At 39.4% G+C, this 27,991-nt stretch overlaps 1 protein-coding gene across 2 annotated transcripts; it reads right to left on the bottom strand.

Annotated features, from left to right (window-relative positions):
• Window positions 1-600: 600 nt before the first annotated feature.
• On the bottom strand, window positions 601-25,387 carry SQLE (squalene epoxidase). 2 transcript variants are annotated; one of them, XM_007456058.1, is made up of 11 exons: window positions 24,208-24,976; window positions 20,498-20,750; window positions 13,460-13,640; window positions 11,873-11,969; window positions 10,828-10,941; window positions 10,572-10,743; window positions 8,664-8,759; window positions 4,134-4,276; window positions 3,574-3,670; window positions 1,860-1,947; window positions 601-1,133 (listed from the first exon to the last, which is right to left on the bottom strand). In XM_007456058.1, the coding sequence occupies exons 1-11, from the start codon at window positions 24,496-24,498 to the stop codon at window positions 941-943; spliced, it is 1,725 nt and encodes a 574-aa protein (XP_007456120.1). In that variant the 5' UTR covers window positions 24,499-24,976; the 3' UTR covers window positions 601-940. The 2 variants fall into 2 exon arrangements, with proteins under 2 accessions (XP_007456120.1, XP_007456121.1); XM_007456059.1 differs by lacking the exon at window positions 24,208-24,976 and adding an exon at window positions 25,329-25,387 and having other exon boundaries at window positions 611-1,133.
• Window positions 25,388-27,991: the final 2,604 nt, after the last annotated feature.

Genomic DNA, 27,991 nt, shown 5'->3' with positions numbered 1-27,991 from the left:
TTTCAACTTAAAAGTTGAACAAGAGAAATGTTCATTATAAAAGCTTTATTTTATAAATAAAATTTTAGCGCTAATCGTTAGAATCGGAAGTAGTTACTTAAAATTCCCGGTTGTATTTTACTGCTCTTTTAATGCAAACAATTTACTTTAGTGATATTTGGGGATTTACTCAAGTCTCATGATGCCCTTCTGAATGTCCATAATCTCTTCAAATGTACTGTAAACTCAGTAAAGTCTGACTGACTTTAAGGCATTATGCCAGATATTGCAAGTGCTTATTTGTTCATTCACTGTTTCTTGAAATAAGCCTAGCCTGGCCTATTAATGTTACACAGTGGAATTTATATAAAGCCCTCGATTGCCTTTCCATATAAATGTGATATTTTCCAGGAACTCAGAAAAGAACCTTATCCAATTGCACAAGTGAGGAAAGACAGGTGGATAGATGAGGAAAATAAGGTCCAGAGATATTAAGTCAACTTCCCCAGCGTCAGGAGTTATTTAACAGAATAGGTTTCCCTCCGCATTTTCCATCCCACTTTTGTTTCTTTTTCATGAAGTTACGTAAAGAAGAAGTCCACAGCACGAGACAAAAAGACATGAGAGTTCGTTCTTCATTTTATTTGCATGCCCTACGATAACTCATCCCAAATACTGAATTCAAAAGACAAACTGCAGTTCCTCAGTGTTAGCACTAATTTATGGTAACAATCATTTCTTTTACATATCTACCTTATTGTATCCTTCATTTGAAATTGCAAACTAAGGTATATATTTACATGTTTATATACAAATAACTTCAAAAACAAATTAATCCCAATCTTGGTCCAAGAGTTCCCACTTTAGAAGCGGTATAGTACTGTGCTATGTACATCTCTTCCAAGTCTCTTCAGACTTGGCAAGTTCCCAGTATTCATTCACAGATGGTTCCCTTTTAAGCTTAATGAACCAAGTACTTCATTTCTGAGTAAATCAGAGGAAATATTACAGAACACGCTCTGTACAATACAGCACCGCTACTGAAAATGGCTCGGGGTTTTGTAATCCAAGGTTCTGATTTAAAGCAAAAATATGTGGCATAGGCTGCAACGGCAAAGAAGTGTCCGATTAAAACCAGAGGATTAGGAGTCAATCTGTAATAAATAGGAAAGATAAAAAGTATATGTGTATATATATATATATATATATATATTAGTAAGACCTGGAAATGAAAGTTGACTCATAAAGAGGTTCCAATTATATATCATCTGTAAAGGTAAACACACACTCTACATTTTAGGGAACTTGACAAGCTTGTATCTGCCAGCTAAGGGACAAATTAAAAAAATTTTTTTCTTACAAGAAACTACTTAGACTTCACCCCTGTCAGAGAAGCCAGTAACTCCTCTTAGTTTATTCAATTGTATGTTTTGAGCTGTTTTCTTTCACTAATCTTGAGATCTCAGTCTGAAACAGCTGGATTGCCTGGCTTGTTGAGTCTAGATTTTTCAAAAGATAACAGTGTTGACATTCAGATAGCAGACGAAGGGGAAAAATCTTAAAGAATTTCATTTTGCAGACTTTCCAAGAATAATTCTACATATGTCTGCACCATCAGAACTGTTACTGAGTTTCATGAGTCAGTCCCAACAGAATTAAATTCTAAATATAAACTTCTATTAATCATGGTTCCCATAGAATCAACCCTGTTTCCTCGAACAAAAATGCAGCACTAAATATTGCCTTTTTTCATTTCTCTGGGCTACGTTTTATTTGGGATACTACTGAATGATAAAATGGCACTTGCAGTCATTCATAAACCCAACTGTCCTAAGAAAACCTGGAACATCCGTTTCCTCTGTGTCATCGAAACAACTTACACAGAAAGCAGCCCAACTGGACCAGCAACACATTCTCCACCAAGTTTGAAGTAAAGAAAACACGCTTTTCTTAGTTGATGTAGGGAATCTAAAATAAAAGTTAAAAATTACTCCCGATCAAATTATCCACACATTTATGTTGGGTATTAATGAAATGTCAGAAAAAAATGAATGTGTAACATTTATTACACCTTACAGATAATTTCTAAAAAATCTAGTGCTGGCATTTCAGCAACCCAAGATTTCCTTTAACATAGTAATTTAAGTGTGAATAAACTTTTTCAGCTAGTAAATAATTACAAACATGTAGGTCTTAGAAGTTAGAGTTATTTAAAAGCTATTTCCTTGACTGTGTTGTAAATTCATTAAATGATGCAAACTACTTTGTAAACACTTTTCTTATAAAAACACAGTTCTAGAAACCAGATTCCCAGTCTCTAAGATGCCTGATCCATATCTCTGAGCAGTAAACTATCAAGTAAAAAGAACAGCTGTGAAGAGTAAATAATAATGCCTTATATGTGTACATTTTTTATACTTTTCAAAATAATTCATTAAACCCTCACAACATAATATAATCAATCAGTAACCTTTTTAATAGTACAGAACCAATGTTCTTCTCAAGTATGTCTAGATTGTTCTTCACAAAGATGAAAAAGGGTACAACAGATAACATTTTACTCCAATAAAGCTCATTCCTCCTCCACTATTTCATAACTTTTTAAATGTTGTTTTGTCGGCAGATTCAAACTCATCATGTATGAAACTCAAGAGCTTAGAAAAGCTTAGAAAGAAGAGCTTAGAAACACTCCAAATTTAGTTCTTTTCTTGCCCAACCAGCCACTGTAACTTCCATGCTCAACTAGCAAGAGAGATTTGCTTGGCATATCACAATAAGTTGTCTTTTCTTTTAGCAAGAATGATGGCTAGAGACTCTGCAGCAAGTATTTGTACTGTATCATCCTTTGTAATCAGATCACCAAAGCATGGATCACTAGGGCCTCGGCCAGGTCATAGAAATAGCTTTGTTGTAAACACCTGAGGTAATGAGATTCAAGTTATATTTATTCTTGAAAACCTAAAGGTCTAGTTTTACTAACCTACCACTCACTAATTTGTACACGGCTATGGTTGGGAGGTGGCACAGATGCCTTTTCCTCCATTTCTACCACTGTTTCTGCTAAGTCATGTTTTCCTTAATGTATAGATTGACCATCACCTCATACGGAAACAAAAACAAAAGCTTGGGAATATTTCTGCTTGTGCACTTTAACAAAATCTAGGCTTGATATGAAGCTCATGTTCATTTTACAAAATACTACTTTGAAAAGAAATTGAAACTAGTGTTCAGGAAGAAAAAGATTAACAACTATATTGCCTTTTTAATTCATGGCCAGAAAGATCTTCCATCACAGTCTCATGCATTTGCATAAGATTTGCATCGCAATCTTATGCATCTGATTTGGACCAGAGGGGTGAATAATGACACATTAGCGAGGTATTGCTATTAAGGCTGTCTCCGGAAGCAACAGCCTTCCACACAAAGTGGTGGATACATGATGATTAGAAATCTTGCTCAAGGGCTGAGTCAAAAAGGACAACCAGGAAACATTTCTAGTTCTGGCCTAATCACTAACTTTTTTGTAATTAAGTTCCCTTCCTGTGCTAAAACCCTGCACTTCAGCAATATTCTTTTAAAAATATCTGCACTTACCATCTGTGGCAGAAAATAATTCATAAAGAGCCTGAGCAAGGATATTCACAACAAAGGAATGAGACGTTTTTCTTGTCCAATAGAATGATTTTTTGGCCTAAAAAGGAAAAAGGCCACTTATTATATGGTAAAAGGAAGGAAGGAAGGGAGGGAGGGAGGGAAGAAGGAAGGAAGGGGAAGTGGGGAGAGAGAGAGAGAAAAAGAGCACAAACTGATGTTTATAATCCCCTAAACTGATAGTTATCCTGAGGACTGTTGTACAATAATTATGCCTTGGTCAACATTTACACACCCACCAAAATAAAACATCTCCAGAGCAATGAGTTACATCTCTGAAGCTAAGTGGCCCATGTAATCCAATGTTATATAATATCCAAATACAGAGATTCTAAAAGATTCATAGGTTACAAGTCAAGTTTTTAATCCTGAACAAGACTGCTTAAGAATCACTACTAAGGACCAGGCTCCTAGGTACAGACCTCCCCTTCAAAGCCCCATTCCTCTTAGGCCCCAGAAAGAAATCTGTTTTGTGACATTTTTGTCAAAGGATAATATCTTACCTGGAAAACAACTGCATCATCATAAAGGTCAGGGATACCCTTCAGCAATTTTCTCCATAGTTTTATATCATTAAAAACAACAGTCATTCCTCCTCCAGTAAGAGGATGCCTCATGTTATATGCATCTCCCAAAAGAAGAACACCTATAAAAAGAAAGCAGATTATGACATCATCCTGCAGCATCCTTTAAGACAGACAAAAAGACTCCTCTGGTCATTTATAAACATTTTGAATGCGAGCTAGTAAATGAGAATGTGAAAATACAAGGGACAAAATCACGACTAAAATGTATTCAGGCAAAAATTCAAGAGTTGATTCAATTAATATTTATTGGGTAATTAATATGTGCCAGACCCTGGGGATACAGTGAGAACAAGAACATGGTCCCTGCCCTCAAGAAGCTCACATGTATGGGCTTCCCTGGTGGCGCAGTGGTTGAGAATCTGCCTGCTAATGCAGGGGACATGGGTTCGAGCCCTGGTCTGGGAAGATCCCACATGCTGTGGAGCAACTAGGCCCGTGAGCCACAACTACTGAGCCTGTGTGTCTGGAGCCTGTGCTCCGCAAAAAGGCCGCGATAGTGAGAGGCCCGCGCACCGTGATGAAGAGTGGCCCCCGCTCGCTGCAACTAGAGAAAGCCCTCGCACAGAAACGAAGACCCAACACAGCCAAAAATAAATAAATTAATAAACTCCTACCCCCAACATCTTCTTTAAAAAAAAAAAAAAAAACTCACATGTGACCCTAAGATTAAGTCAAACAATGTCAAAATATTTATAAGGCCTCTTCCACGAAAAAACAAAGAATGTACAGGCATCCATGCATAAACAGCAAGCCTTCCACAAGGGAAAAAAATCAAGAGGTCGCTGACGTTTCACAATAATATTTGCTGCCAGCATGTTATAGAGAGATGTCTGTATGGTTCCAAGGGAATAGGCAGATATTCCAAAACCATCAGAAGTTAATTCAGGAGAATAAGCCTTGGTTGAATCTTAGCTGAAAATTAGGCCCCCTTAAAAACAAAACTACAGAAGCAGAAAGCTCTGCACTTTGTCTCGAGATACACCTCCTGACCAAGCTCCTGACTAAGGTTCCCATCAGTTGTCAGCCTGGCTAATGACCTATGACTTAGAGGGGCAGTTAAACAAAGCATTTATTTAATTTTGTCTCTGAGAGAAATAGCCAACCATAATAATAGTGGCAAGGTGGCAGAATTATGGATAATTTTTTTCTGTAATGTCACAATATACTACGTTTATAATTATAGAATACACATATATTAATTTATGAAAAGGTATATTCTAAATATTAATCCAAGTTTTTTATGTATTAGTCTAATAACCTTCACTAAAACCCACAAACTATAACCAGCTTTTATTCCTCTTTCTCCATGGAACATTACCAATCCCACCAACTAGGATATGTTCTCACAGCATGCTGTTTATATCAATTTGGCACTGCCTTTCATTCTGCTTTGCAGTATAGTTTGTTCATATGATTGGTAGTTTATGATGCATGTTTCTCCATAGCAAATGATAGCTTTTTATGTTCAGGAGCCACAGTATATCGACAGCTCCTTTTCACACCTCTCCTCAGGGCTCCACACTCCTGTTTTCAGTGGGGCTCCACCTGGCCACCCAAATGACCTCCCAGCCCTTCACACTATGTCCAAAAGTGAACTCATCATCTCTCCACACTTCCCTAAACTTACACACTTTTCCCTATATTTCTGATGTCAGCAAATAGGTGGCAAAATCATCTAAGCCTGAAACCTGGGATCCATCAAGAGACCTCACTCTTTCTTACTACCATTAATCACTGAGTTTCATGCATTCTTCATCTTAGATGTTACCCAAATCCATTCTCTACCTTCCATTTTTATTGCCACACCCTAGTTCAGGCCCTTCATCATTTACATGGAATAATTAAATAGCCTTACTATAGGCTTTAGTCTGAACTTTCCTCCAAACCACCTTCCACAACATATCAGAGTAATATCTTTGAAACAAAACTCTAGTCATGCCACTACCTTGTTTAAAACTTTTCAATGAACTATTGGAACTAATAAATGAGTTCAGCAAGGCTTCAAGATACAAGTTAAATATGCAAAAGTCAATGTTTTTCTATACCCTAGCAATGAAGAATCTTAAAATGAAAATAAGTCCACTTATAATAGCATGAAAAGGAGTAAAATACTTAGGAATAAATTTAACAAAAGAAATGTGAAATTTACCCTCTGAAAACTACAAAATACTGTTGAAAGAAATAAACTCTTACATTTACAGTCAAATTTTGACAAGACTGCCAAGGCACTTCAATAGGGAATAGTCTTTTCATCATATGGGGCTGGTGCAACTGGATATCCACATACAAAAGAAGCTGAACCCCTTCCTCACACCATACATAAAATTTAACTCAAATGAATCAAAACACCTACATGTAAAAGCAAAAGCTATAAAACTCTTAGAAGAAAATATAGGAGTAAATTTTCATGACTTTGGGTTGAGCAAAGACTTTACATATGACATCAAAAGTGACAAAAGAAAAAACCAGATAAACTGGACTTCATGAAAATTAAAAACTTCAAAGAACACCATCAAGGAAACCAAAATGACAATCCATCGGATGAGAGAAAAACTTTGCAAATCATATATCTAATAAGGGATTTATATCTAGAATAAAGAATTCTTAGAACTTAATAAATTTTTAAAAAATTTACCCAGTTAAAAAATGTGCAAAGTCTGAACAGACATTTCTCCAAAGAAGATACACAAATGGCCAATAAGCACATGAAAATATGTTCAACATCATTATCCATCAGAGAAATACAAATCAAAATCACAGTGAGATATCACTTCACATCTACTAGGATGCTATGAGCAAAAAGGCAGATAATAACCAATGTCAAGGATATGGAGAAATCGGAACCCTCATACATTGTTAATGGAAACATAAGATGGGTCAGCCACTTTGGAAAACAGTTTGGCAGTTGCTCAAAGCATTGAAGAGTTACCCTAAGACCCAGCAATTCAATTCCTAGATATATACCCAAGAAAAATAAAAATAAGTGTCCACACAACAACTCATACACAGGTATGGACCAAAAGTAGAAACAACCCAAATGTCTACCAATTGATGAATGGATAGTCAAAATGTAGTACTGACATATCCATACATGGAATATTATTTGGCCATAAAAGCAAATGAAGGACTGATACATGTTACAACATGGATGAACCTCAAAGAAGCCAGTTACAAAGGATCATATTGTATGATTCCATTTATAGGAAATACCCAGAAGAGGCAAACCTATAGAGACAGAAGGTAAATTAATGGTTGCCTGGGGACTGGGAGGAAAAGAGGAGTGACTGCTAATGGGTACAGGGTTTCTTTCTGGTGTGATAAAAATGTTGTAAAATTAATTGTGATGGTTGCATAGACCTATGAATATACTAAAAACTAGTGAACTGTACACTTTAAATGGGTGAACTATATGATTTGTGAATTATATCTCAATAAAGCTATTATAAAAAAGAACTTTTCAATGACTTTCCATCGTCTATAGGATTAAAACTAAACTTTAAATAAATATCTTACCTTTCTACCACTCTGACACCTATCCTATGCTCCAGCCATAGGAAGCTACTTGAGTTCACTTAAGTGCCACCATTTCTCAGCCATCCTAGCTTTTGTAGATATTGTTCTGCCTACTTAGAAGTTCCTCATCTCTTGGGACCTCCCTGGTGGCACAGTGGTTAAGAATCCACCTGCCAGTACAGGGGACGTGGGTTCAATCCCTGGTCCGGGAAGATTCCACATGCCACGGAGCAACTAAGCCCGTGCACCACAACTACTGACCCTGCGTGCCGCAACTACTGAGCCCACGTGCTGCAACTACTGAAGCCCGCGCGCCGAGAGTCCGTGCTCCACAAGAGAAGCCACCGCAGTGAGAAGCCCGTGCACCGCAACAAAGAGTAGCTCCTGCTCGCCGCAACTAGAGAAAGCCCGCGGGCAGCAATGAAGACCCAACGCAGCCAAAAAAAAAGAAAAAGTCCCTCATCTCACTGTCCACCTGATGAGCTCCCACTCGCCCTCCGTGCCCCAAGTCCAGCTTTGTTTCCAGAGCAATGTCTTCCCTAATCGCCCTTCCCGGTTCACAGGCTCCCCTCCCTGCCTTGTACACCCCACCCCTTCGCAGTGAATCTGGGGTACCATGAGTGGGCTTTCATTACAGCATTTATCATCAGTGTTCTGAAATTATATGTCTGTATCTCTCACTAGAAAACTGCCTTCTCTAGATTAAGGACTATATTTAATTAACTTGTATCTCCAATAACTAGAACAGTGACCTATATGTACTGAATATTAAATAATAGATATAAAACTAATTTTGGTATTACTAATGCATTAATCCACAGTAATCAAGTTTCCATACCACATGTTACAAACTGTACCACATACATGTCATTTGGAGTAATGAATCTGAATATTTGGAATATCTTTTATAAAATCAGTCCAATAAAATAATACCTCGTTTGTTTACTGGTGAAGAAGGGAGGAAGCTTGCTGGCATCGACCTCAAACGAGAATTCTGAGTGGCTTCTAGGAATGGTTCTTTGAGGTGATCTGCAGTAAAGCCCACCCCACCAAATAAATGGTTTATAACATTCCAATTTCAAGTTACCACATTTTCTTATCAAGAATAAACAAATACCTACTACACATCTGTTATGGTTGTTACATATATTCCTTGCGAAAAATCAAGAACTAATTATTACTAAAATTGTTCATTAAGCACCTAGTTATTCAAGCTAAGGAATTACTAAGGAATCTAAGAGAAAATTAATGTAAATAGATAAACATAGAGCTGGGTGAACCAGAAAACTTGAGGAAAAGTGAAGCAAATCCAGATGAGATGAGACAGGGAGAAAAACCACCCACCTCTCTTCCAAATGTTAAATGCTAGGTATATATTTAACACATAATTTACTGTCACCACCATATTCTGTAAGATCAGATCAAATATACCACCAATTCACAAACAGCAGAAGGGTATGTACAGTAGAAAAAGGGTAAGGTGTATAGAGCACTACCTTTCTGAGCTTTAGTTTCTTCATCTAGAAATGAAACAGTTGGATTAGCTTATCTCTGAGATACTTACCAGTTTTAAAGTTTTGGGCTTCTACTTGCATAGAAAATAAGCTTTCTTTTCATACAATTCGTAATCTGGGAATATAGGAGCAGAATGCCTATGCTGAAACTATTCCTTCCTACAATGAGTAGAATTTCCATAACTTAACTAATATGAGCATAAAACTACACAGGGCAGTCTGCTGCAACTAAGTTTCGGATTAGGGGAAAAAATCTATATAAAAGAAAAAAATGCTAAAAATATCACATTATTAAGTATCCTTTTCCTAAATATGCATAACTCATTCCTTCCATCTGAAAGCTTCAAAAATGGCTTAACTGAATGAAAATGTATTGAAGTGCTGAAAATGTCATTGTTAAAAATCTAAGTTGGTCCATGTATACCTTAATTTCTGTTAATATTCCATTAATTATTAAATAGAGTGCTTTCACTTAGTTTAAAAAATAACTTTGCTTAATTTAAAAAAAACTTAAAAAACATAATATTTAAATAAAACGTACTCATACCAAGGATAATGTGCTATTACTATAATCATATCATAACTGGCAAGCAGGGTTTCCCTTCAATTTTATCAATATTCTTAATAATTTGTTTATATTTCTTTCTTACATCTTCCTATTCTCAAAAACTAATAATTTTAATAAGTGTTTTACAAAGATGTCTGAAAGACCCCTTATAGCCCTCATGTTCTGAGGTCAGAGATGTATGAGCCAGACAGACCTGCTTTCCACCTTGGCTCTGCCACTTACTAAAGGTTTGTATTTGGAGAAGCTAAGTAACCTCTCTGAATCTTAGTTTCCTCATCTGTAAAATGGGGATCATGATAATGCCTACCTCATAGGGTAGTTGTGTAGACATTCAGTTATGTTTGTAAAACACCTCTTATATGGTAGACATTCAATATATGGTAGCTATCATTTCTACAAAAACCAAGCACAAGAAGTAATTAAGTGTAAGAGCTATTTCAAGAATTCACATACCTAGACTGCTATCCAGACTACCTTAAAAAATACCATATATGCCACTATTAATGATTATTCAGAAAACTATAATTATTACTAAGAAAAAATACATTGAAACTATTTTTTTTACTTGGAGATTTTTACTGTGCTACTTTAAATAGTTCATTCAGCTCCAGTGTAGCTGACTGGATGAATTTTTCACCTGCCATCCTTATCTTTGGCCTAATTTAGACAAAGTTTCAGTGAGAACTGGAAATGAAGGGCCTTTTGTGAGACTTGCTTGCAGACAGTAGATTACGATGGCAGTGAAATACTATTTCTTACCAGGTAATTGTGGGTAAATGTTTTCAGTCATGTATTCTCTTAAATTCCTTGGCATTTCTCCTCGGACATCAACAAGTACTCGAGTTTCATTAGGTGAAATCTGGTAGATGAGAACTGGACTCGGATTAGCTAAAATAAGTTCAGCATGATTTGCTTTAAACTGTGGTGCATTCTAGAAAAACAAATAAATAAAATATTTTAATAATTTTCAAGTTTGAAGTTGCTTTTATTTCCTACAATTGCATTCCTATGGTACCTTCATAAGGAAGCCAACAAAATGTGAAGAAACGGAAACTTTATTGGCGACCAGGCTTTTCCTGAACTTGGAAAAAAGTCCATCTGCAACAACGGTCAATGGAGCGTGGAGTTCCTACAACAAAAACAAAGAATACTCAGCTAAATGGTTAGAAGTACATAGTGAAAAGGACATTCTTTTAAAAGGTACATGAACAAATTTAAATACATTATGGGGCATTACAGAGTATTTGAAGATAATGCTATTGAAGGAGCTGTTACATGGGCTGAAGGTAATGCATGACCAATCTTTAGAGACCCTTCCCCTGAGTCCCTGAGGATCACCTTTCTCCAAAGCCCTACCATCCAAACCACCTGGGATTAAGCTACTTTGATGGACACTGGGGGAAACTGCTACAAAGCAAGCACAGCCCATAGAGGATTGAATCTCACTACAAATTCCAAGGACTAACCACTTTCTTTTATTCTAGAATTTTCTAACTTCACGTAGAGCTTTCAGTTAGTGGCTAGGGCTTGGAAGAATTTTTGTACATGTGGATGTATGTATTTATATTATCTTGTAATTGCCCCCATTAGAGTATAATTCCTAGGACGTGGTTACCCTATGGAGCAGCCAGGAAGAATCAACAGATAAGCCTTTGACTTTCTCTTCTTTACTAAACCAACAGGAGCAAACTATTTTATTCTGCTATTTCCCCAGACATTCTCTTACTTTTTGCCTTTCTTACTTAAACAATTTTTTATTCTAATTATTTCTTTTATGCTGAATCCTTCCTTTTTGCATCTTCCAGTTCCCCTCTGCTTCTCTCCTAGGGTACATTTCTCATTTCAGTTTTTAATACAGTTAAAATCGTGGTGTTTGTTTCTGAAGTTATTTGAACAGCATTCTGAAGTGCTCTCAAGAACAATGTGTTCAGTTTGGTGCAGAGGGCTTAGATCTTGGTCCCTTTGATGAATAATAAATTGGTGAGCCTACTTTTTTAAAGGAGTAGGAGAAAAAGAAAAGAAAAATCTCTTAGGAAGAGCTAATATTTGATATATCTCACCTTGATGTCTCCAGTCTCTTTATCCCTGTACTGAACTCCCATCACAGCATCATCTTCTTCTAGTAACTGCAGCACAGTGCCTTCAATAAACTTCGTGCTGAAAGATAAATAAACAGAAATAAATTCTCTGGTAGCATAACTCAACAATTTAAATAAGGAATGAAAAATTCCCTTTTCTTTATCTCGAGTTTACCCATGTAAACTGGACACACATGTACATAGAAAAAGGTCTGGAATGACGAAAAGCAAAAAGATCATTAACGGATTTTAGAATTGGTGTGGTTTCAATGTTCTAATTTCTTTCTTTCTTTTTTTTAATTTATTTTAATTTTGGCTGTGTTGGGTCTTCGTTGCTGTGCGCGGGCTTACTGTAGTTGCGGCGAGCAGGGGCTACTCTTCATTGAGGTGTGTGGGCTTCTCACTGCGGTGGCTTCTCTTGTTGCTGAGCACGGGCTCTAGGCGTGCGGGCTTCAGTAGTTGTGGCACGCAGGCTCACTAGCTGTGGTGCACGGGCTTAGTTGCTCCGCGGCATGTGGGACCTTCCCAGACCAGGTCTTGAATCCGTGTCCCCTGCATTGGCAGGCAGATTCTTAACCACTGTGCCACCAGGGAAGCCCTTAATTTTCTAATTGCTTAAAATGGAATACATATTACTAATGTAATGATTTTTTTAAAAGCATTTTAAAAAGTAACATGAGGTTTTATCTCATTCATTAAAAAATAAAATACATGCAGAAAAATTTTACATACCCACACAAATTCATACACGGAATTGGAATTTATCTACCAAATTATTCAGAGTAGTTACTTCTAGTTAGAAGGATCATGGATAATTTTTATAAAATCTTCTTTATATTTTTGAGTATTTTAACATTTTTCTACAATGAACATATTCTACTTCCACAGATATCAAATTCTTTCAGTTCTAAGAATAATCCACTCGTTTCACTTGCTTTGTCAACACTTAAGCCTTTGCCAATGACATGAAGGTTCTCATGTTTAAAACTTAAACCTCAATTATAATGCATAGGGCTAGAGACAAATGTAAGTTAATAATTAAGAGGAGAAGCCCTTTAAAAATTGTGAATCATTATACTATACACCTGTAACTTACATAATATTGTACATCAACTATAACTCAATAAAAAGAGAGAGAGAAGCAGCCAGTTCTGTCAGTCTAGGTCCTTAATATGAATGGAACAGGGATCTTCTCTTGAAGTTCTCTAACCTGACGTTTAATAAAAAGTACCGTAACCACAAACCCCAACTCCCAAATGGGCACATATGAACTTAAACCTGAATTACAACAACTATATCCTCTAAATTCCAACCACATAAAAGATCACATATTTAGTCAAAGGAAAATTCTCAATAGTTCTAAGTCATTCAAAGGAAGGTTATCTATATGATACTCTTAACAAAGGCATTGAAGAGCTAACATTCTTCTAACTTACAGTTTATTTTAGTATAATAGCTATGTTCTAACCCATAACCAAACACTTATGAAAATGTATAAAATAGTATTTGTACAAAGGCCAAGTTTAAATGTGTTTCTTTAACATCATGTATTTGAAGCTGTAGTCTTACTTGGGCTCTGCCATAGCTGCTTTCCGGAGACTCATGATGAACCTTCCATGATGGAAAGCTCTTCCACTCTGCACATGACTGTTTTCTGACAGAGGGAAAGGAATCTGAACCTCTGATTTGCTCTCCTGATCATGAATTATGTAGCCATTTACAACCTGGGCATCAATACCTTCCACTGTATCTGCAAAACAATTCAGGTCAAAAAAATCAATTTTGTAATATACCCAGAGTTACACTAGGCACCAAGAGGACATGGACCATTGAAAATGAGTTTCTGTGTTCATAAGCTATGATACCATTTGGAGAACTGGACATTAATATAACTATTTCAGAAATCTTAATGCTTCTGGAAGACAAGTCTTAGCAAATAATATAATATCACAAAAGGTAAATACTTACATATAAAATTCACTCATTAAAATTCATAGGAAAAATATTAAGACCCTAACAATAATGGGTAAAAGTGTATAGATGATTCACACTAAGCAGTACAGAAACATTGAACATATCAGGAAAAATGTTCAAAACTTGATTTTAAAAAAATCAATGAAATAAAACTGAAACAATAAGACACCAAATCTCTCAAAATTGCTAGTGAGATAAAGATAAAATGGATAAATTTATATATTACTGGTCATATTATAAAGTAATAACATTTTAGAAAATAAGTACAGCAATAATTATTAAGAACCATGAAGAAGTTAGCATCCTTTGATATAATAATTTTAGTCTTGTAATCCATCTAAGATATTCATCCTAAAGATATAATTCATATTTTTAATAATTATTAAAGGTGTATACAAAACCAGGTTCACTACAGTGTTACCTCTAATAAGAATAACTGTAAATAACCTAAATATGAATCTAAGTTAGGTAAAGTATATTATTAAGTATGAACTGAGAAAATACTATGTACAGGCTTAAAATTATGCTAAAGAATGGTTAACAGTATTGGAAATATGTTTCTGTGAAAAAGTGGACTTTAGCATGTATATTAAAATAGTCACATAATATATATTTAAATACATTAAAATATATTAGGATTAAGTACATTAAAATAACTTCATTTCTGATGAAAGGAGAACTTTATAATAAACCATTTTTGTCACACATCTATGCTAAGATCAAAATAAATCAGTTTCTGATATGCTTTTTAGTCACACTTAAAGTCCAGTCAGGGACAAGCTGGATGAATACTTGTCACACATCTGACCTAGGACCAAAGTTAGTTTTTTGGTATAGTTTCTAAATTATTCCAGTTAAAATTCATTCAGAGAAAAGTAGACATACATCCTAAAAGCTGCCAGTTAGCAGTGTATTCACTTTGGATCTCTTTGCCAGTCTTTACTGACCTAAATGTTTAAAGCCCATCTAGTATTTCTACTTTTGTTTTGTCAGCTACTGAGATAGCTTGTTTTTCTTAAGCCATAATTGTATTATGGAAGAACTTTAAATGCTAAAACTGTCCAATTTAGAACACAAGAGACAATGTGAAAAGTATATAGACGATGTGAAAAGTATATAGTAGCACAGTAAAATTTTTCCATGGGTAAATTATCCTAAGTCAAGTATATAAATAAGGTCTAATTTAAGATTTCTTGAAAAATCTTTCCCTTTCTACTTTATTGATGAAATCAAACATGACAGACTTTGGCACTTTTACTTTCTTAAGCAGGCAGGAAGATGGCACCCTAAACCTTAATGAAATTCAGGCTTCATGAATACTAGATAGTTAATAACTTTGAAGACAGTGATGGGACTTACAGCTGTCACTAACTATTAACCATATAGCTCCAATATTAGACTACTACTATCAACATATCAGATAAACTGCCATGGAAAACTCTTCCACATTGAAAAATGCAGAATTGCTTTCTATGAAAAGGCAAGCTAAAAAACAAAACCAACAAAACTGCATATGCTATAAATGAAAAGCAACTTCAAAGTCAAACCAGTGAGCAAGTTTTAAAGGCAATAGCATAAGGGTATCAGAACCACAAGCCTAAAAGGCTGGAGTTATAAGGGCCAGTCCTGGATAGGAGGTAGGGGCCCCCACAGGCAATGGACGTTGGAACTTGGCACCATACATAAATTTCTTGTCAATACGACAGAGACCAGAAAAACTCAATTCAACGCCCTGAGACATGGCATGGAAGTAAGCTATCTACCATAGGCCATGGGTGGAGTCATCCATAAGAAATCCAATCATAACTTTGTACCATGACCTGGTGTGAAGTCTGAACCTCAGAATGAGTATACAGTGCATAATAAAATAGGTATCACTTATGGAAGTTCAAATATAAATCAGAGTCAAGGAGTAAATGTAACAAAAGACAAACAAGATTTATGACATTTTATTTAAATACACTCAAGACCTAACTGAATGGAGAGTATACCACATTCATGGATAGGAAGTCCAAGACAATTTTTCTAAACCTGAGCTAGACATTTAATGCTATTTCAGTCATAATCTTGACAGGGTTTGTTTTCATGGGAATTGAAACCTGATTCTAAATTTTATATACAGAAAAGCAAAAAGGCCAAGAAAAGTCAAGATAATCCTAAAGAAAGTGAGGTGAGGAGGAGGTTCCCCACTGGATAATGAGACTTATTATAAAGATATAGCATTTAAATTATAATGTATTCATTTGAAGAGTTCTAGATATTAAGCTTAAGCCAAAGGGCAATCAATTTACTTATTAAAAACCCACACACCAGGATGGGTCAGTTGGTATTATATTAAAAGTCCACACTCCAGGGCTTCCCTGGTGGCGCAGTGGTTGAGAGTCCGCCTGCCAATGCAGGGAACATGGGTTCGTATCCCAGTCTGGGAAGATCCCACATGCCGCAGAGCGTCTGGGCCCGTGAGCATGGCCGCTGAGCCTGCGCGTCTGGAGCCTGTGCTCCACAACAAGAGAGGCCGCGATAGTGAGAGGCCCGCGCACCGCGATGAAGAGTGGCCCCCGCTTGCCACAACTAGAGAAAGCCCTCACACAGAAACGAAGACCCAACACAGCAAAAATTAATTAATTAATTAATAAACTCCTACCCCCAACACCTTAAAAAAATTAAAAAAAAAAAAAAAAAGTCCACACTCCAAAAAGTAACTATTTCAAGGACTTCTATTATCCATAGCTCATCACACCTGAGGGGGAACTGATAGCATAATGAATGTTAAAAAGGACTCTTGCTGTGATACTAAAGGTACGCATGATGCGTGGACTGGCTAAAATACCTCAGTGGCTCCCCTCCCTCTTGCACGGCTCTCCTCACCCTTACATGAACTACCTGTAAGAACCCACTGAGGTTTGTTGCCACAACCTTGGACATATCCCCTGAGGCTGGATTTCTAAATGATTCTATGTCCAGTCATTAGTCTGAGGGCATTTCCAGTTGCCTGATGTTCAACGATAAAGGTAACAAAATCCTGTCTCAGGATACTGTCACATCTGCCTCAAGTGACCTTCTCATGAAGGGTGGTGGTTAGGAAACTTAAAAGGACAGAGGTGGCCCTCCTTTCCTCACAATGCGCTCTCTCCACTTGGGTCCAGAGCCCTGCAGTCTTTTGCTTTTTCTCCTCACCTGCTCCTTCTCGGTCGTCTTTTTTGGCTCCGGCTCGCCTCACTGACCTCTATACATTAGAGTACCCCAGGGGTCGTCCTGCACCTCTTCTCGGCAATGTCGTCTAATCTCATTTAAATACCATGACTCCTTTCTTTCTCTCATCCCTCACATCTGATCCATCAGCCGGTCCTACTGACTCTTCCTTCCAAAGATCAAAATATTCCCAGAATGTGACCACTTCCCCCACCTCTACGGCTATGACCCTGGTCCAAGCCAACAACTCTCACTGATTCTGCAATAATCTCTAACAGGTCTCCCTGCTTCTGACTTGCCACTTTATGATCTACTCTTTTTTCTACACAATAACAAGAATATTTTAAAATAATATTTCTAATCATACTTCTAAACTGTGAAATCTAATAACTCCTCTTCTTAAAATTCTCCAGTGGCTTCCCTTTGGAGTAAAAGCCAAATAAATCCATATAGTGGACCACAGTGGAATCCAGCCCCCATTGCCCATCTGACCTTTTCTGTATAACTTACACCACTCAAGTCAACACGATTCTCCTTCCTTGCTCTTCAAAGAGGCCAGGCTCACTCCTCCCACCAGGCTTTTCCCCTTGATTCTCTCTCTGCCTGGAGAGTCCTTTCCTTCAGGTAGCCCTAGGGCTACTCCTTCACCACCTTCAGTCCTTAATCAAATGTCATCTTCTCAGCGAGGCTTTCCCTTCTCCCACTTCATTATTTAAAATTACACGCCACCCTCAACTCCCTATGTCCATTTTCTGATCCTTCTCTAAAGCCCTGATAACCATAATATATACTCTAAATTTTATTTATTCATCTTTTATCACCACCCTCTACACTAGCAACTAGAATGTGTGCTCTATGAGGGCTGGAATCTTTGTTTTGTTCAATACTGTAGCCTCAGCACCCGGAACAGTACTTACAATACGGCCAATGCTTAATAAATATTTGTTAAACGAAGGAATGAATGTAACCCCTTTAGTCGCCTCCCTCTCAACTTTATCTTCTCTGTCACCACACAAACATGCTCTATCTAGTATCAAAATACCCCTCCTTTGGGGACTTCCCTGGTGGCACAGTGGCTAAGAATCCGCCTGCCAGTGCAGGGGACGTGGGTTTGAGCCCTGGTCCGGGTAGATCCCACATGCCGCGGAGCAGCTAAGCCCGTGCACCACAACTACTGAGCCCACACTCCACAACTACTGAAGCCCACCGCCTAGAGCCCGTGCTCTGCAACAAGAGAAGCCACCACAATGGGAAGCCCGTGTACCACAACAAAGACCCAATGCAGCCAAAAATAAATTAATTTAAAAAAAAAAAACCCTCCTTTATCCTCACATCTGCATCTCACCTCTGCCGTTCCTGTATTCTGTTAGAGAAAAACTCCTTGAGAGTAGTTTTCTAGTCTCAAATTTTTAAATCTCCCACTCACTTCAGTCTAGGTTTCGTCTACACAACTCCACCGAAACACCGTCAAAGTCACAAGCAACCTCCAAATGGCCAAATCCAATGGCCCTTTCTCTACACTCATCTTACCTGACCCTTCATTAGCAAACCATGACATGGCTCCTTTCCTTTCCTCATACGGACCCATCCCCTCCAGCTAGAAACATTTTCCTCTCTTGGATTAAGGACACCAAACTCTCCTGGCTCTTTTCTGCCACTCTGCCGGCTCCCGTTCAGTCTCCCTGGCAAGCTCCTCTTCTTTTACCCAATCTCTAAACATCAGTTTCCCAGGACTTGGTTTACTCTGTCGTCTCTTTTCTCCCTGCACACTCTCCTTAGCTGGTCTCCATCACTGCTGTGGCTTTTAAGTATTACCAATATGCTGACATCTCTGAAATGTCTACTCCAGCCAGCTCAAATCACTCACTCCTCTGCACTCGAGATTCATATATTCAACTTGACATCTCCACTTGGATATCTCAACAGGTCTCCCAACTTCCTCCCAGTGCCTGTTCCTCTCTAGGTCTTCTTATCAGCAAACAGCACCGCCATCTACCAGTTGCTCAAATCAAAACCTAGGAATCATTTTTTAATACCCTCTCTCTCATACCTCACATCAATCCTTTAGTAAGTCATGCCATTCCTGCCTCTTAATTTGGTCATGAATCTGTCCACTTCTCTTTACATCCTCTCTACCATACTAGTCCAAACCACCATCATCTGTCATTTGGACTTAGCAATGAGCTCCCACCAGACTCCTTGAGTTGACTCTTGCTACCCCACCACCACAGTCTTGGAGGCTATTCACCACACCATATCCACACATTCTTTTAAAACAGCTTTCTACAAACTGCAGGATGTGACTCAATGGTAAATTGTGAAATGACTTTCGAGCTGTGAATTGTATACTTGGGTAAAATCATGACAAGTATTTAAAAAGTAAAATTTCAGTCATATTTAGGTATGTTTGTAGGTACTGAGTCAGGATGTAAGGTGTGTTTGTCATTGTGAGTAGCTATCAAAGGCCTGAAGCCTTTATAGAGGTGTAAACAGGATCCTGTCATATTCCTGCTCCACTGCCTTCAAAGCCCTGCATGATCTGGCAGCTGCCTACCTCTCCAACCTTAATCTCAAGCCACTCTCCTTTCCCCATTACCCAATACTTTCTGGCTACATCAGTCTCCTTTTCAGTTCATTGAATAAAATAGCAAACATTCACATAGTGCTTACTGCATACCAGGAACTGTTCTGAATGCTTTGTCTTTATCAATTCAATTAATCCTCTTAAACTATGAGACAAGGACTCTTTTAAGTGTGCCGGTTTCATAGATGAGGAAACTAATACACGAGAGGTTAAGTAACTTAGCCAAGATCACACAGCTTTTAATGTACCTGAGGTGGTAGTCAAATCCAGGCAATCTAGTGCCAGAATCAATGCTGGTAATTACTACAACATACTCTGCCTACCCTACATACCAAGCAAGCTCTTTCTCAATCCACAGCCTGGGCCTGTATTTATACTTTGATTCCCAAGAGTAGATAGCTGATCTGTCTTGTTCACCGGTATAGCCTTGGCACCCAGTACAGCACCTCATACAAAGCATACAGCAAATATAAGTATTTCCTAAATGAGTAGTATTTAAAAAGCACTGGGTTAATGGATGAATGATGCTTTAAAAAAAAGGTTCTATAACAGGTACATCATAGGCACTCTACAAATGATAGTTCCCTTCACCTTTCACTAAATTTCACGTCCTCATTCTGGTTTCCAGTCTCCAGTTTTCACCATTACAATTTTTTAGCCACTTCATTTATCTCACTAAGGCTATTTCATATCTCCTCATGCTTATTTTCTCTTTTGCTCTCATTTTCATGCAAATTTGTTGGTAAATGAATAGAGTAACTTTTATACATGAAAATAAAATGGAATACCTTTTTACCAGTCATAGCAAAGAGTGCTTGCTTATGCCACATAACTCCTAAAAATCACTATGAACCTACCTTCAAGACCCAGTTCTTTAAGGACATGATAACCGCCTGGCTGCAGAAATTCCCCAAGTATCCTGTCAGGCTCTTTTAAATCTCTCTCAATTACCGTCACCCTTCTTCCATCTCTGGAAAGCACTGCCGCCAAAGCAGAGCCGAGTACACCAGACCCCACGATGATAATTTCTGGATCATTTTGAGAAGATATCAACGTAGAGGCAGTTGCTCCTATTAAGGTTGTTTCTGAAATACTGGTTCGTTTTTTGCACTGTTTTTAAAAAAAAAAAAGTGAATTATGTAGCCACATTTGTTATCTTTAAATCATACTACAACTATATAGACACACTGGACATTTGCATCTTAGGTAAAAACTATACCCTAAACATTATCAAACCAAATGAACTGTTATGTTTTTAAATCCAGATCATACATAAAAAATGATATCAAAATATTGGTTAAACAAAAACGTATAATAATATCCCAATAAAATTAAATGTGTATTCCATTGTTCAAACATATTTAGAAAATGCTGTCACATATTTATAAATCCATAATAGGCCAAATATAAAAAATGTTTACAAGGGGCTTCAAAGACTTACAGGGAAAATTCTATCATTAATTACTTAATGCTTCAAATATATACTGAGCATCTACCAGATGCAAATCATGTACAACTTTTTTTTTAATTAATTTATTTTATTTTATTTTTGGCTGCGTTGGGTCTTCATTGCTGCGCGCGGGCTTTCTCTAGCTGTGGCGAGTGGGGCTACTCTTCGTTGTGGTGCGCGGGCTTCTCAGTGCGGTGGCTTCTCTTGTTGCGAAGCACGGGCTCTAGACGCTTCAGTAGTTGTGGCACACGGGCTTAGTTGCTCCGCGGCATGTGGGATCTTCCCGGGCCAGGGCTCAAACCCGTGTCCCATTGGCAGGTGGATTCTTAACCACTGCGCTACCAGGGAAGTCCCATACACAATTTCTGATATGACTTCATGTTGCAAATTATTCAGCACCCTGTAGATATTTCAACTATTCATCTTTATTTTCTCCCTCTGGATTTTCATCTGAAAAAATCTACCTTAATCTAAAATCACTTTTATATAACAAAAAGACTGTCAAATCCTGGCTATAGATCTATTAATTGAGAATATTTATCATAAAATTCCAAGAGAATAACTCATTCTGTCCCTTGGGATTCGACCTGTTCACAATTTTAGTCCTTACATCTAAGAATATATTTAATTTACCTTCCTTTTCCCCTATCCTGATACTCTTAAGAGAGCCTAGTCAAACAAGTGGCCCTCCAGTCTAGGAATAAGGACAAACATTAAACCTATCACTCATTGGGCTGACAGTAAAAACCTTAACTTTGATTATAAGAAGATGAAAAAGGCCTGTTTTGAGAGATTTATGCCCACTGAGCATAACAGTGCCTGTTACTTTTTTTTTAATGAATAATTCAATATTGTTTGTTTCTTTTGTTTTGTTTTTAGCCGTGTGTGCTGCGCATGTGTGATCTTAGTTCCTGCACCAGGGACTGAACCCTCGTCCCCTGCATTGGAAGCACAGAGTCTTAACCACTGGACCGCCAGGGAAGTACCAATTCAATCCTGTAATAAGTATTTTTTCTTGGTTCACAAATATGAATACATTTCAGATTTAGAGTTGCAAGGAACCATCTTCCTTGAGTTCTCTGACCTTATCGATTAAGACTAAATGCCATTTTGATGGGGTTTTAATGCCATTTTGACAGGGTTTTAATAAAAAAGGAAGGAGATAAAACCTAAAATCCTTTAGAATTTTAATTCTCTGTGATTCTAATATTCATTCAGCCTGTATAATGGACTGGGGCCTTCCTGTCCATTCTACTTTTTTATAATTTCTCTTAGAGAAATTATCTTTTCACAAGAGAGTCTACTCTTACTCTCAGTATTTCTTAATGGCCAGAGCAACTGTCTATATTTAAATTACTGTTCTGAGAGCAAGAAAAGCCCCTTTTGTCATCTTAGCCATTTGTTATTAGTTATTCTTCCTAAATTTTCCCTGTTAAACACACACACACACACACACACAATCCTGGAAGGGGAACTCTGGAGAAAGTTACGTCTTTCACAGCCTGGACAGTAGATTAGTAGTTCCCACTAATGGGAACTTAGTACTCATTACAGTCTACCAATTCCCAGGTATTTAGGAAATAAGCAGAAAGCCTGAGGTATTCACAAAGTGGAACCAATAGTGACTGCTGGTAATCCGATTTCCTACCCCCAAATTTCTCTACAGTATAACGACATTCCAGACACCTGGACTAGTGCTCAGTGACCTTGAGGGACATTATCTCAAAGATACCAAAGATGTCAATTTGAGGATTTAAGATTCCCTCTCCCTCCCCTCCCATTCCTCCAACCCACACCCACCCTATCACTGAATTCAGCACCACTTCAAAGGTTCCTAACAGAGACTACCTTTAGACTAATGTTAATAGCTACTATTTATCACAGTTATGAACCAGGCATTTTGCAAACATTAAATCATTCAATTCGCCAACTACCAGCAAGGTTAGTGCTATTCCCACCTAAAAGAGGCAATGGATCCTTACAGAAACTAAGCAATTTGCCAAAGGTCTCACAGTCAGCAGTGGTGAAGCAAAACTTCTAAACCAAGCCCCCCCCTCTTCTGCAAACCGTGCTGATCTGTACTGCAGATACAGGAAAATGATGTGGATCCAGAACCCTCAAAGAGTGAATTATTTTGTAGGCCACACACCCTAACGTCAAGTCACTGTCGTCCCTTACTTGGCCTACTGCTGGAGTCTCTTACCCAACATCCCTACTTCCACTCTTGTACTCCTACAATCCATTTATCCACACAGAAACTGGAATGTGCTTCTTATAAAGTAAAAATCAAATATCATTACTCCCATACTTAGAATCCTCCAGTGCTCTTGGGGAAAAGTATAAACACCCAAGGGCAACAAATCTGAAATGTTCTGACCTCGACAACCTTTCCCCCCTCATCTCCCACCATTGTCCTCCTCTGCTGTCTTTGCAGGGATCATCATAACTTCACATGTATTTGAAGACCCACCTTTGATTTAGGAACATGGCTGAACTGCACACATTAATTAGTCTCTTGATTTAGGACCTTGATTTACTCAAGGCTCCACCGACTTGGGGAGAGGAGGGTGTTTTGCCTAAAACTTTAAAACACAGCATTTTACTCTGCCAGCTCTTCCCACTGTTCTGTGACTTTCCCCAGGCAGCTGTCCCTTCTTATAAGCCGCAGATTTAACCTGCAGCGGGTTTCTTTCTTCCCAGGTTCAAACATAATCCTTACCAAAGGATTTAAATTAAAAAAATATTTTTTTCCAACACAGATGGTGATTCTGTCCTAATGATTCAAACATTTCAACTTTCATAATCAAATCAACATCCATAATCAAACCAATTTTATTTAGCATTGGCACCACCACTAAATGGCACCACCACTAAATGAAACAAAGGTTTTTCAATCATTCCTAAAAGCCTCAAGGATTTATTTAGCCAAGGAATAGTCAAGAGCTTTTAAAACAAACAAACAAACAAACAAAAACCCCCAGCTATATGAGAATTCCTACCACAGTATCTAACCTGCAGCCTTTCGCCCTTTAAACTAGAATATTTACATTTGAGTAACCCCAGTCCTAATTTTAATATAACACACTCATTCATTTGCCCACTTTGAATTCAACCTACCCTCCTAGACCCGAGCTGCTCTTTATTTTCTGATCCAGGGGGGGATTTGGCCCAGAAGAAGCCAATGAAAGGCAAGGCTGACAGAATATCCGAGAAGACCGCGAACTGGGAGCCGCTCTGCTGGCGCCCGAGGAGGGCCCCGTTCCGGTAGCGACAGCGATAGGACAGCACCAGCCCCAGCGACAGGAACACCAGCACGCACAGCAAGAGCTCCTTGTTGGCCAGAGAGACGAAGTCTCCGCATTTCTTATAAAAATAGGTGAAAGTGGCAATGCCAAGAAAAGTCCACATGGTTTAAAGCCTTCTTCGGTGACACCGGGTCAATGTTCAGATCCGATCTTTTCTGGTAGGGTTTTAGTGTTTAGATGTTCTCCCCAAAATGTGTTGCCAAAAGTAGCACGGGGGACCGGCCAAAGTCCAGTAAACACCGTCACAGGATTACAATTCAAATCGGACTAATTTACAAAATCACATAAAGTTAGTATAAAAGTATCAGAAGAGAGAGAAAAAAAGTATCAGAAGAGGGGAACGTTCTCCAGGATTTAAAAAACAGTATTTAAAAATCTCCTGCTCCAACAGCTCCCGACCAGACTCTCCCCTTTCAAGCAATCCATGTATTTCCCCGCCCCCCTTTCTTTTTTCTGGAAGGCGAGGAGGGTCCTGGGGGCTATTCCGGATGATGTTTTAAATTTTGTTGCTGGCTCGTCGTGCAGTAAAATTGCTCTTCTCTCTCACCAGCAGCAGGTGCCCTTTCAGAAGAGGAACAGGGGGAGAAACATCAAAGAAATATCTCGCGCTGGGAAAAATGAGGCTTCGCCTCGTCCGACAGCGATGGCCCAGCCGGGTCGGAAAGCGCCAAGGGCTGTGGCGGTGAGGAGTGAGCTTCCTCTCTCGCCGGGTCCGCCTTCGCCCACCACAGATGGCCTCGGACTGGAGACTGCGGCTCTAGGGCAGGGAAGCGCAGCCCCTACCTCGAGACCTCCACCTCACCGCGGCTCCCGAGGCACCAGCCCCCGAACCTTCCAGCCGCTGCACGGCAGTTTTCCACAGCGCTACCCTTAGAGGGCAGCGGCGGCGGCGGCGGAGGCGGCGGCGGCGGGGGCTCCCGACGGACTCCTCACCAGCATCCCTCGCGGGCGGCGGCAGCCTTCCAGCGCGGCGCTTCGGCAGTAACCAGAGTAACCGTCTGGAGCCCCAGTTGATGGCCAGGCCCAGTGCGCCTCCGCGGAGGATGGGCTAGGCCTGGGCCAGGGACCAGAGGACGGGGCCCCGCCCACCGCCACCGCCCGCCGCCTCCTCCAACCAATGACGGCGCGCACCGCGCCGTAGGCCGAGATGGCGCTATGCCGTGTTTGGCCAATCGTAGGCGGCGCGGCCCGCGAGGTGCCGCCCAGAGAGGAGCTGGGACGAGGTTGCGTGGAGTGGGGTGGGGGCGTGGGGATGGGGGCCCGCCGCCCGTTGGGCGGATGGGAAGATACTGGCTGGCTCGGGAGGGGGTGTGACTGGAGGGGGTGATGCCCTGAGTGCCGCGGTCCCAGCCGCTGGGATTCTACCCGGAAAGAGGTGGAGCTGGTTCCATGGAAACCCCGCCGTAGATCCGCCGCCTAATGTCGGAAGGTCTCCATTCATCCGGCGAGCATTTGTGGAACGCTTACTACCTGCCAGGCCCAGGTGTCACAGAGGAATCAGACACAGGCTTTCTGTCCTGTCCCTATTGTGTGCTGGGAGGCGGTAGAAACAGCTACAGGTGCATGGAGAACGTGACGTTCACAGCTGAATCTGGAAGGAGTAGGCAGGCGTTTGCTGGAGGAAGAAAGGAGAGGATATGCCAGGTGTTCCCTTCCTTCACCCCAAATTGTCGGGCAGCCGTGCACTTGTCACTGTACTGAGGCTGAAGATACACTGTGCGCGTAGCCCCTGTTCTCTTAAGATCAGAAACAGGGAGGAGGGTGCAGGGCAAAGAAGTAAAATAAATAGAGATGTGTCGTAAGTGCCCTGAGAAAGTGGGTGGGGGGTGGGGGGGGGCAGGGAACCATGGAAATGGGAAGCAGCCCTACACTCGTCCTGGAGTGAATCAAGCAAGGCCACCAGGCAAGTTACATGAATCGTTTCCAGGGCAAGCATTCTGGAGGGAACAATAAAATCTACAAGATTCTCAGGGTGAGAGATGGCCCTTGTTATGAAAAATGAAACTTCCTAGAATTTACTGAGGGCTTTGCTCACCTTATTGTAACCCCGGACTGCCTATTTTAAACCCTAAGACTCATGTACAAATCCTTTCTGCCATTTGGAGCATGGCTGAATTGTCGTCTCCATTGATCCTCACCAGGTCACATAATAGTTTATTCATACCTTATCATCCCAACCTCTGACTATACACTTACCGTTATTACCCAACTAGCTCCTATGTTCCTTGAGAGAAGGAGGATCTGTGTCTGATAAATCAGAATCACCCACAGCACGTGGCACAATATTTTGCGTTTAATTTATCGTCCATAAAAATGAATGATGAATGACAGTGGTGTAGTAGGAAGGCCAGGTGACTAGTATCAGGAGATCTATATTCTGGCTGCCACTAACCAGCTTTGTGACCTTGCACAAGTCAAATCAGTCAGCCTCTGAAGGGAGAGGGCAAGGTCTTCATGAAATCTAAAGTTCCTTGCAGCTTACTGATTTATGTAAGTGTAGTACTTATCATTTTTTACCCCAAATGTTATGTTTTATCTGCTAATGAAATAATTATGTGTCAAAACGCTTTCACAGGCATCATTTGACACTCAAGACCACTGTGATTTAAAAAATAACAAATATGAAACAAAGAGGTTAAGTGGCTTGGCCAAATCAGTTTATAAGTGATGAAACCAAAAGTTAAACTCCTGGTCTCCAAATCTTGTGTTTCCCCAATACTTTTTTTTTTGCGATACGCGGGCCTCTCACTTTTGTGGCCTCTCCCGTTGCGGAACACAGGCTCCGGACGCGCAGGCTCAGTGGCCACGGCTCACGGTTGCCCAGCCGCTCCGCGGCATGTGGGATCTTCCCGGACCGGGGCACGAACCCATGTCCCCTGCATCGGCAGGCGGACTTTCAACCACTGTGCCACCAGGGAAGACCCCAATACTTTTAATCAATAACTTCTTTAACTTTTCTCCATTATAAAACCAAGACTGATTTTTTCCTTGACATTCCTCACTGGTATCAACAAATTCAGCTGCTTGAAATACACATCAAATTAAAACAACTCAAGAAAAGAAAATCATTTTAACGTGTGGGAAATCGTTTTCCTGAAGATAATTCTTCAATAAATTGCTTGTTGGTACCTGTGAGTTCCTATACTGCTAAAATGACAGACGGCTTGGTCAGCTGACTCTTGTAGAAGAGAATACAACTATCACCAGGATGATTGTTACTTGATTACCCTGTACTACAGATTATCATAAGAGGATTTTTTTCATATTAAGTAGGTAACTTTTTTTTTTTTTTTTGTCCACGGCACACAGGATCTTAGTTCCCTGACCAGGGATCCAACCCATGTCCCCTGCAGTGGAAGTGCAGAGTCCTAACCACTGAACCACCAAGGAATTCCCTAAGTAGATAACTTTTTAATCCTTTGAAAGTCACGTTCTTCATGTGTGTACGGTCAAAGATACACTTCCAAACTAGGGGCAAGAAGAGCATTTGTGATACCTAGCATAAGGCACATTCTGAATGCCTATACTATCTGAACTGAATTAAATGCTATATAACCATCACTTAAGTATGTTTGAATGTTGGCCTGGCTGCACTT

Source organism: Lipotes vexillifer, unplaced genomic scaffold (assembly GCF_000442215.2).
Source record: "Lipotes vexillifer unplaced genomic scaffold, Lipotes_vexillifer_v1.1 scaffold84, whole genome shotgun sequence".
Taxonomy (NCBI): domain Eukaryota; kingdom Metazoa; phylum Chordata; class Mammalia; order Artiodactyla; family Lipotidae; genus Lipotes; species Lipotes vexillifer.
Note: the sequence above shows the minus strand (reverse complement) of the source record. Positions and strands in the feature narration are given on the sequence as shown.